Source organism: Orcinus orca, chromosome 7 (assembly GCF_937001465.1).
Source record: "Orcinus orca chromosome 7, mOrcOrc1.1, whole genome shotgun sequence".
NCBI lineage: Eukaryota > Metazoa > Chordata > Mammalia > Artiodactyla > Delphinidae > Orcinus > Orcinus orca.
The window spans coordinates 75,585,978-75,598,013 of record NC_064565.1 but is presented as its reverse complement, the minus strand read 5'-3'; the positions used below and the strand labels follow the sequence as shown (position 1 = coordinate 75,598,013).

Sequence of the window (12,036 nt, the reverse complement as noted above, 5' to 3'; positions counted from 1 at the left end):
TGTCTCTTCCTGGGTTCTGGTGGTTGCCTGCAGTCCTTGATTTTCCCTGGTTTGTAGCTGCAGCACTTTAATTTCTGCCTCTATCACATGTGTCTGTGTTTCTCTGTGTGTTCTCTTCTCCTCTTCTTATAAGGATACCAGTCATATTGGATTAAGGACCAACCCCATTCTAGTCCAACCTCATCTTAAGTAATTACATCTTCTAAGGACTTATTTCCAAAAAAGGTCAACATATCTTTTGCGGGGACACAATTCCACCCACAACTGTATCCAATAAATGTTACTTCCTCCATTCTATCCTGAACCTCGAAAGTTATTTTTTAATTTTTCCAATGCCTTATCCCATCCATAGTTAATCAAACTCTACATATTTTCTATCTGGTGTCTTATGGATTTACCCCTCTTCATTCCCAGAACAACTATTTCTCCTAACTACAGTATAACATTTTAAACTAATGGCCTTTAGTCTCATTTGCTTCCAATTCACCTTAAATTCTGTTGTTAGATTAATATTCCTGAAAGCTACTTATACATTCTCCTATTTATTCACTTATCCATTTATTCAATAAGCATTTACTGGACATGTACTATGTGTCAGGCACTGTTCTACATTCACAATACAGAGAGAAATGAAGAGTGTTCACCCTCAAGAAACGTACAGCCTGATAGAGTTTACATGTAAAAAAACAATAGATAGACTGTTGCAGGTATTTTGCCAGGTGTATGGACAAGATGAGACCAGAGCACAAAGAAGATAGTGACAAAATTACATGTGGGAAAGGGTTAAGTCATGAAAACCTTCCTAGAGGAAGAAGTGTCACTCATAGCAAGAATTCATAGCAAGAATTTTCTGTGTACGGCACCGTTCCCTCCTGTTATGACGTTTGCCCTCCTCTCCATGCCTCTTTTAGGTGGTTCCTGCTCCCATCCCAGGCAGAGTCTTCCTTACCTCCACCATCTCAAATACCTTGCATTTTTCAAGACCTACTTTAGACCCCACTTCTGTTCACCCCTCCTCAGATAATTTCACCTCATCGTGATCTCAGCTCTTTAGATTTCTTACCCATAATTCCTTGAACCTAGTGTCTTACATAAACAATGTGCTTCCTTGACTAATTGTGGTCATTGGAGAAATAGCTGGATAGAAGATAATTTATATCTAGATAGTCCTTAGTAAATATTTATAAAAGTCCTTAGTAAATATTTAGTAAAAGTTTATAAAAGCATGATTTTATAAACTTCCTTCTTATTTTTTCAACTAAAAGCTCTTCTGGAGTAGCTTATATGTCTTTTACTTTTGTATCTCTCTGGCATGGGATATGGTCACAGACTCTTGATAAATGCTTATGTAATCTATGAAAGTGGATATGAATAGATTTGCTGAGTATAAAATAAGTGAACCTCTAGCACAGATATTTGATACCTTATTTCTCACTGTTTTCTAAATTATAAACTGGCACCCATGGTTGAAACTCATTGTCTTTCAAGCTAAATGTTACACAATACAACAATTTTTGACTTCCTAAAATTTCAAGGCAGCATAATCCAGAATTCTGTATCTAAATTGGAGGAATGGTATTTTAATTTGGCTTTGCTGAATTTCCAAATGGCTGTAGAATTGGACCTGGAAAAATGCATTTATAGCTCATCACAGTGTTGCCAGACTTAGTCATCGGTGGCAACTGATTCCTCCTGTGTTGCTGTGTGCCACTGTCCCGGGTTTCTGCACTGTCAGGCAGCTCCAAGCACCGAAGAGCCACATCCCTGCTCCCCTCTAAGACACCCACCTATGTAGGCATCAGGAGGTTTAGAAACAAGAGTGCTGTTGTTTTACCCTCAGACAAGAGAATAGATGCCAAAGAGATGAAAACAGGAAGTAATGAGTGAGAGGAAGTGCCTGTGCTCCTTCAGATCCATCCCAGCTAGTTGGTAGAAAGAAAGTGTTCGTTGCTTGTTACCAGCAATGAACTAGGAGTGATAATATTATACAGCCTGGAAGTGAATTTTTGGAAGAAATCATTTTGGATATTAGTTTTAGCACTTAAAAAAAAAACTAAAAAATTGTTAAAGAGAGGAAAGAAAGACATTACAGAAAACCCTTTTGACTTCTCTGACCTCTAGCCTCGGTGAAGTGCCTCTCTTAAATATTCCCACAACTTGGGTTTGCCTCTAGTTTTATACTTAAAGAACTGTGTCCTTCTAGTCTATTGCTGGAATGGTTCCCTAACTGTTCTGTGAGCTTCTTGAGGATGGGGAGGAATTCGTAACTTGACCTTTGCTTGGCAAAGTAACAGATGGATAATAAATATTTGTTAAGTAAATAAACTATATTATCAAAATGCATACGTTATGTTACTTTGATGTTTGTTTCAAGAGTAAGCGCATTTACTTTATAATTTGAAACTATTCTTAATGCCGAAGCTATTGGAAGACTAAAACATCCAAGGAAGCCTGAAAAACGCACAGCGGAGCAGCTGCACCATGGGGGCTGCTGAGATGGTGTGAATTGTGGCTTTCCGCTCTCTCACTGCATTCAGACTATCCTAGGGTTCAAAGTCCATTTTCTTACCAAAGAGGACATTGAAGGACAGTCAGTATGTGACCAATCTACTCTTCAATTAATGCCTTTTGGAATTCTGCATTCCTTTCACTCCTAGCTTATTTGCAGCCTGCTTTTATAAACATAACTTTTTTTTTTTCCCAAATGATTGAAGATTGTTTTTGTTTGGGATTCTAGAAAGCCCTCAGGTTGATGTTCCTGAGAATTTAGTTTTAGTTAATTAAAATAAATAGCATTAGGCAAAAACCTCTCAAAACACAGAGGAAGATTTCCAGGATAAGAACCAATAATTCAAAAGGGGCTGGGACTCATGTAGGTTAATAAGAAAATAGAATTAAGTTTATAAAAATTTCAACGTGTATGCAGATTTTCCAAAATGAATTCTTGAAATATACATGTGTACAAACTTATTTTTTCTCCTATAAGAAAGTTGCATTACCTTTTGCAACTTCTGTATATTTTGATTGTTTTTGGCAAGGAAGCTGGACTCCAAATGTCTCATTCCACCACCTAAACTGTGTTCTTGTACTAGACAAGTATTCACTAAAACTTTCTGGATAAATAAATACTGGTTAAATGGATTAAATAATGCCTCCATTCCTTTTTCCAGATTGACTAATTTATTTGGATTAACTTTCAGCAGCAGTTTAAGGCAACTTTATTTGTCATCTCCTAGTATATTTCATCCCACCCAAAAGTGAAGGCTCATATTTCATCTTTTCCTATACATTAATGAGTAGAGAAACTGAGGCACATATCCTTTACTAAAGTAAACAACCTAGTTAATGTCTTTTTGTTCAACCTAAATCTTACCCTCTACAACTTAGCAAATGTTCTACATTCTTCTCCTCTGATCTCAACACCAGATAACCCAATGTGTTAGCACAAAAAAAATGTTCCATAGCTATCTGGGATTGAACAAATAATGAAAAGTCTTTTGAAAACTCTAAATCTTCTTTCTTAAAACATGTTTTAAGAAAGAAATGTTTTAAGAAAATAATGTGTGTTCCTTTCCTTTATAGATATCTTCTTTTCCTCTACATAAGGGTGTTTTAATTTGATCTCCATTCATTTACTTATTAAGGGTAATAACTTCTCAGAAGCACTGAGAAGTTATTACCCTTAATAACTTTACAGTTATTCTAAATAACTGTATTTACAGTTATTTACTTTAAATACAGGTCAAAATCGTGGCTTTTGGCATTACAGGTCAAAATCTTGGATTCCATTTTTTGTATTTTTCTTGTCCAAACATAGGATAATGAAATATCCCTAGTTTAGTTCTGTAAATACTCTCTTATAATATAACAATAACTCTTTTTAGTTACATAATAACTCTATAATTACAAAACAACTCCACCATCTAAAGCTGCTAACACAAACAACTAATATTCAATTCAATTAACAAATTAATTCAACAAATTTTTAATGAGCATCTACTATGATCCTGACTACTATTCTAGAATATCAGGATATATCAATGGACAAGCCAGAACAAGTTGTATCTGTCCTTATAAAGCTATAAATCTATCATGAAGAGACACAAAATAGACACAAATACAATAATATAGTAGGTTCAAAAGTGCTAAATACCACATTAAAAGAAAAAAAAGCAGGAATTGGTAGATGGAGGGTGACATGGGTATGTGTGTGGTAATTTTCAATTTTTTGTAAGGTGGTCAGAGTAGGCTTCATGGAGAAGGTGACATTTGAGCTAAGACTTGAAGGAGATGAAGGAAATCTGAAATGTGGGTACTACATGTTGCTCAGAATTTGTTACTTAATTTATCTCCAGACTACATAAAAGTCATGATACTACCCATTTGAAGAGAGAAATAGCTAGGCAGATTTTTGGTTCTCTTCTTTATTTCAAGCAATGTCATTGCTGGAGAGAGATTAAGCAGACAGACTTTATTCAAAACAGTTCGAAACCTTTCATGCATTTAGGCAGGCATTTCATACATTTGGCATAGCACAAATTGTACTTAATTATTCATTTAGGATCAATATTTGAGAATAGAACTAGGGTTTGCTATAGATATTACTACTAAAATTTCTAGTGTTTTCAATATAAGGCAGGCTCAATTCTCTGTGTGGTGTTTTTACAGCTAGTCAATAGTTTGAGCCTTCGGTTGGAGAAAAAAAAACTATGTCAAATGCATTAACAGACTGAAAGTTGGTTTTCCAGACAAAACTGTAGATGAGCATTGCATGTGCACTGTGTGTAATTTTAGTTTCACATTTGGCCGCAATCATTTGGATTTCCCAATGATACATGGAAAGAAACTTAAGTAATACCTAATATAAAAGATTTTCCTTTTTATTTTTTCCATTTTAAGTAAAGGAAAAACAGCAGTTTTACTAGTTAACTGGAAAGCCTTTGCATATGAGATTGAGAAACATTTCATGACTGTATTGAAGAAACTAACTACCTTTGTACAGTTTGTCTAATCTCATTATTTATATGTTTCACTGACATACTATGTATACATTGTCTTCTTTTTACTTTCTCAGATTTCAAGATAAGCTTTCAAAATTAATTGTTATTATATTGCTTTAGAATATTAAATATGATTGTCCTAGTGGAACAGAAATTTAACTCAGCTCAAATAATCATCAAATGGCTACTTTTGTTCAATTGGTACAAAAAAATAGAGAAGGGCACAAAAAAAGTAATAGTTTGAGTAACCATCCTAAAAAGGGATTTAAATTCAGAGGGCTCATTGGAAAGTGAAAGTGTGTAAGTGGATTGAAGAAACAAAAGATGCAAAACTTCACAGGCCTGCTCCATACTCACCCACCCTCTCTCTCACAGACCTTGAGGCTGCAGTGGAAAAAATTTGTCAAAGTATGTAACAGATCCCCCTCAGCTATCCCTGGTGGCTTCATATGTATCTTATTTTTTAAATGTTGGGGATCAAATAAGGAAAAAGAAATGATCAATGTGGAATTGTTGGCATTGAGTCAGAAGGCTCTAAAGGAAGAGCTGAATACCCTTCATCATCTCTCCGTTGTGTGGATAAACAGTGCCTGAGCGCAGAAGGAAGGGAGGGATTTCCTTGGAACATTCTCTGGAACTGAGTCCAGCAGCTGGGGCTGTGCTGTGCATTGGTAAAGGCAGCATCTGTGCTCTGGTCCAGAGGGACCAGTGGAGCTGCTCTGCTGCTGCTTCTCTTGTCCCATAAAGCGTTCTCTGCCCACTTCATGAGGACACCAGCTGACTATGCCATGATTCTAACCCTTCAAAAACTTTTACAATTAGAGAAATTTTAAATTATGTTAACCAAGACCTTCATAACCAGCAAAGGGACCTAGACCAACTGGGCCAGGAAGGCTGAAGGGCTGCTATAGCTTTTTGAAAATTTTTTCAAAATGTGAGCGGCTATGACGGACACAGTTTTCTTCCTTTCTGGCCACACAGAAGTCTAGATGTCAGGGGCATACTTAACAAGAACAATCAAGTGACCCATTTCCCTATCATTCAAAATAGGGGTCCTCAGTGCACATCCTCTTTGGGAAGTTTAGGGAAGGAGGAATGAGAGCTTCATGTGCTATCTTTTTAATAAGCACGTCGATGAACTAGTCCTTTCTTCCTTCATTCACTCACTCATTCACCCACACAGCAAATATGTTTATCAAAGACTAATTATATGACATTGGATGTGAAGGTTACTGAGATGAACACATGTCTGGCTCCCAAGGAGCTCACAGTCCAGTGAGAGAAAATGGTCTGAACAAACACTTGTTTGAATAAGAGATTTAAAATTTCTGTGATATGCGAGCACATTATTTCTACAAGGAAGATCTTTAGTTAATGTCTACAGAATGTCCAGCATGGGCTTAGGAGCATTTATTTCATATCTTTTTCAAAATTTTTAGGTAGACCCCAATAATTTAATATTAAAAATAGAATCACATCTCTCTTGGATAGTCAAAGGTTTCAATAAGGCCATTTCTATACAGACTTTTTTGCACAAGTATAATTATATGAAGGAATGTAGCCCTAGGGTGTGGGCCATAGTTGTCAAGCAGCAGCAGTTCTGATGTCTGAGTTTCTAATTATCTATTATAATAAGATGGTGGATTTGTTCTGCCATCTAGTGATTGAGAACTGAATTCTTACAAATAAATTTAAAAGCACCTAATCTTTGTGAGAAGACAAATCTCTGAGGATATATGAGAAACACAGGACATTGAGTTACTCTCAAACAAAACGTGGTCAGATAAAATACATCTCTTTTCTCTAAGAGATTAGTGCCAAGATGTTTGTGGTAATGACTTTGCAATGGATTGGTTTAATTTGTTGGAACATTTGATAAGGGTGAAAGAATCATGTAGCTTGGAAGATAAAATTTTTGGAAGTTACAACACCATGGAAGATTACAAAATAATGGCAATACAATCAGATATCTATAGGCTTCCTCAATTTTAGGAAAATTAAAGAAACATACATAGAAAAAATACAAGTTTCAAAGTATTTTGATTTTGGAATTCTTTTTCAGATTTTATAAGAAATAATTTTTAAACTTCTGGACCTTCAATTAAGGTTAATGTCAGCTTGCATTATTTTATGATTTCTATAGAGGAATCAGGAGGGTGGTATTGACCCTCTCAGAATGTCATATGAGAATTCTTACTTAGTTATTTTTTAATAATATTGTCATTCATAAAATAATTATGTCATGACTACTTTACTGTAAATTGGCTGCAATTTTGCTTCCTATTTTACTTTTCTTTTTCATTTAAATAAACATCTATGTAGAAAACAGAAGGGGCAACCTAATCATAAGGTACACAACTACCACGTACAAACTTGAGAACTACAAGACACCCTGTATTTTCTACCCAGTGTTTCTTTTTACATGTCTTTCATTCAGACATGAAAAATCAGAGTTCACTGAGTTTTTGTGCCCTCTGTGATGTGCATGGATTCTGTGCCGGGGAAGAGAGGGCAGGTTTTAGCAGCGAATGTGGTTTTTCATCTCCTTGCCATTTAAAAGCACTCCAACTAACTTTCCACATCATATTAAATTTAATTATAAATTCTCAGGGAGAAAAGGACCAGTGATGACTCAGAGTATAAAACTAACTTTTAACACTGTCATTTAAAGCAAGTAATATAGTGCCCGTTGGATTGAGGTCATGCTGTCTTAAACTTTCAGGAAGAAACTGACCTTCTGTGAGTTAACACAGACTGAGAGAATGTGTCTTTTTATTCCAACCATGAATGAGCCACAGAGAACAGGATAACTCACCCCTGAAGAGTCTCTCACATATTTTAATGATGTTTAATCAACAACATCATTGTATGTCATCTCGTTTTTTGTTTTTCACATTCACTACTTCCCCATATATAATTGTTTCATCAGTGAAATTGAGATCTACTTCACAATGATAGTATATATTTTTGAGAACGGAATAAATATACTTCCAATATTTTGCACATGCAGTCCTAGGCACATACCCACTTAACCCTCAGTAGATACGTGTGAACACTTTTACCTCCCAGGGTGGGGGAAGGGAGAAGCAAGCTAACAGAACTTGTGGTGTATCTCATTTTCAGTCAATGGTATTCAGTGCTTGTGATTGGATATTTCTTTCTCAATCAAAAAATTTAATGAACAAAGTTGTTCTTTTTTTACTTAATGGAGTAGTTCGATGGACTATGGGTGTAAGTCCATTTCTATATAGGTTGTGTTTTGTGAAAACATTCACCATGGAACTACATTGTTTCAAAGTGATTTTTCTTCTAAAAGTAACACTGCTTATTTGATGTACAAATTTCTTATGTTTTCCAAAATAGTTCTGCATGAAAGCATATTAAAGCAGGATACTTATTTTCTCCTTAGTTTAAAATGCCTATAGTAACGCTGGATAGACAGAGCCAATATTGTTTTATTGAGTAGCTATATATTATGTGATAAATATCTTTTGATGAAAATGAAACAGATTAGAAACTTCGTGCTCTTCTTATGAATAACACAGAAGCCAGGATGTGGTGTCATGCTCTGAAAACAATTTTCCATTTACCAAATATGTGATGAAAGACTAAATATGTGAGGCAAAGTATTCCATAGAGCAGTGAGAAGAATGCTATCCAAGAAAAACTTTCTGAAGTTAAGAAGATGGATATTTGGACTAATGTCTTTAAACTGAAATCATTTTCATCCGTAGTTCTATATTAGCATTTGACTATATTTATTGTGATAAATATATAAATATAACTAAATATATTTCAAAAACTAATTGTAAATGCATTTTTAAATTTTTAGTTTTATTTTTGTAAAGTGCAAAGTTAGTGCTGGTGCAGTTAAATTAGTGAACCATAATTTAGATTCATTCATTCGTTCATATCCACCCATTGAACAAGTATTTGTTGGATGTTGGCTCTATGCAAGGTATGATGTCAAGGTTTAGAAATACCATGACGAACAAGACACACTAGTTCTTACCTTCATAAAATTTACTGTCAAGTGGTGGAAATAAGAAAATAAACAAGGAAAAAAAATGAATACTAATTGTGATAAATCTTATGAAGGCAGTGATTTTTGCCTAGCCATTCCATTTTAGTAAATATTTAATTACGTTGCATATAGTACAAAATGAATGAATCACTGGATGGATGGGTGAATGGGTTCTTTAAGGAGTTCTGTGAAGCATTTCAATTCGGTGAAGGAAGTCTACTTTTATAGGGTAGTCAGAGAAGAATTGTGGGGGGCAGGTGACAATTAAGCAAACCATGATAGTGAGCTATCAGAGTCTGAGTTGAGGGATGGAAAGGTAGTGCTAGGCAAAGGGGTCAAGTTGTACAAGGACTGGGAGGGAGGGCCTTTGGGCTTGAAAAAGGAGCTTTGAATTTAAGTAGTTGGAAAGCTCCTGAAGGAATTAAGCAAGGATTATATGATCCACATTATGTTTTAAAATACTATAGTTTTGTTTCTTAAGAATCACAAAGTTAAAGATGTAATATATGTATTTATTTTATAGTAAATGTATAAGAGAACTGCGATGTGTATAACTGTGTGTATGTTTTCCAAATCTGCATTAAATTTTTATCTAAATATAAGAAAAGTATTTGGCAGATATTAGGTTATAGCTTACCATACTGTTTTGGTTGTGACTTTCCTTAATTAATTTTTTTTCCTTAATTAATTTTGATGCAAAGATAATGAATGCATTACCTGTATAAGCTTTGCATTTCCACTACAGTTTAGGAAGCACCTTTAGTTTCGTATGTTTAGTGGAAATCTATTCCATGAAATGGGTCACCATTATTCTTTTTTACCTTAATGTTTAAAATGAATTTAAGTTTTTCTTCATGGTATGAGAATATATATTGTCTTCTGTTGTTGTGGGATTTACTAATGGAAAATTTCTGGTCAGTTTAAAGTCACATAGGGTTCACCAGACGCTGAAATTTTGTATTCTCTTTGGAACTGTTCTTTTCCTGCTTTTCAAATGGTTTATTTTGATCCTTCTGACATGATCTTACCACGTTTGGTTATTTGTATCTTCAAAAATGACCTTGGGAAGCCTCTCTGACTTAGTATACTTAACTTCGGATCACTTTTCCCCCCCATCATGCTAGAATATAAGTATCATAATAATTTAATTGTGAATTACATGCTTTGTCTTTAAATACTAATGAAGTAAGTTCATCTGTGTTTTGCCTCCTTAGGAAGTTATTGCTTAGCCCAGAGTTTTTAAGAACCCACAAGATGACTCACCTTCTTAAATATTTCCCAGATTCCAAAATTTCAGAAGATTACTAACCTCCTTTTTTTCTTCTTATTTTAGAAGGATATGGTGAAGAAATAGCCTGCACTCAGAATGGTCAGATGTACTTAAACAGGGACATTTGGAAACCTGCCCCTTGCCAGATCTGTGTCTGTGACAATGGCGCCATTCTTTGTGACAAGATACAGTGCCAGGATGTGCTTGAATGTGCTGACCCCGTAACTCCCCCTGGGGAGTGCTGTCCTGTCTGTCCACATACAACTGGAAGTAGCAATACCAATTTTGGTAAGAATACTTAGGGCCAACTGAGAACTGGTCCAATGATTCATCTTTATAGTAACAGTGTTTTTTGCTCTCAGAATTCAGCAACCCAAGAAAACAATTAAGCCACTATTCAGTGGTCTTTGGGGTTAATAATTTCTCTCACTCACTTTATCTAACAGTAATGAAAATAAAGTTATTTCTTGTCTTCTTAAAAACCAGGGAATTTTTTTGGCTGCATTTTAAGTGGTTATGTCTAATTTGAGAATTCCTTGTAGTACTTAAGATGGTCATTTGTTACCCTATCCATGCTGGGCGCCTCCAAGATATTTGTTGCTTTTCTGTGAAGTCCATTAATATCTAAGAGGAGATCTAGAAACACATTTCTCTTCCCTGGTGCCAGCTTTGACCTTGGTAATGGAATAATAATTTCTAATGTAATTTATTGCCACAGCACCCTCTATTACAGTGGCTCAGAAATGCAGAATGCTTTTAATGTTGGCTAAGAAAGACGAGAATGAAATGGATTTCCTTGAGAAAACAATGATATAAATTACTGGTTTTTAAAACTTCTTTTTTGGAGAAAAGTGTCTATGTTTAACATAGCCTGTGTATTTGAGTAACATGTTAGAAAAACTTCCATATAAGAGAAACAAGTTCATATTTATGTGTTTTAGTGAACCAGGTAAGATTAATATTAAACTTTTAGGTTATTTGTTTTAGCAGTCATGAATGGAGACTTGCATGCATCCTTGTCAAGACAGTGCCAAGGCTTTATTTTTTCCCCCAAATTTCACTGCAAATAACAACAAATATGATGAAGTATTCAAAAGTATTTTCATGGAAACATTACACAGTAATTTACCAATTATCCTCTTGGGTATCTTTCAACAGTGACAATTTGCCTGGAATAAATACCCAAACTTAATTTTTAGCCAGGTAATACAGAAGATATAATGGGAAGAATTAAAAACAAGACACCAAAGGGCTACCTGAAGTAGATACAATCTGCACAGAATCCCCAGGAGTAAAGCAAAATTAAACCTGTGGGAATAAGCAAGTAGTATGTTGGGACAATGGTGGCAAATATCAAAAAACAGAGCAAAATACACAACTTCCTACAAATAGGTGGTTTACGGAAGCCCAATTTATTCCAAGATGAATAATGAAAAAAAAAGAGAGATGACAACAGCATTGATACAAAGATACTATAAGGAAAAAGGTAGGGCAGTTTAATGAAATTTATGAAATAAAGAACACACTAGTAAATATACTATCACAGAACAGATAAAAATTCTGACCAACCATTTAACCATAAACTAAATAAAACTTAATGAAGTAATTGAAAGAAAGAATGTCATAAATTAGAAATACAAAAAGAAGAAATAATGAGTAAATAAGTAGAAGGATAACCAAATCATCATAGGGAAATGAAGATGAAATAGGAAGGTGCACAAGGAGAATTGATACTGCAGAAA

General features: G+C 34.8%; 1 protein-coding gene across 2 annotated transcripts in view; it reads left to right on the top strand.

Moving 5' to 3' along the window:
- The window catches only part of COL5A2 (collagen type V alpha 2 chain), a 189,952-nt gene that overhangs the window by 103,038 nt on the left and 74,878 nt on the right, over window positions 1–12,036 (top strand). For both annotated transcript variants that reach the window (XM_033400263.2, XM_004276926.3), the window contains exon 2: window positions 10,358–10,582. In XM_033400263.2, the coding sequence (XP_033256154.1) occupies window positions 10,399–10,582 (184 nt within the window). In that variant the 5' untranslated portion in view covers window positions 10,358–10,398. The remainder of the gene's footprint in view (window positions 1–10,357; window positions 10,583–12,036) is intronic.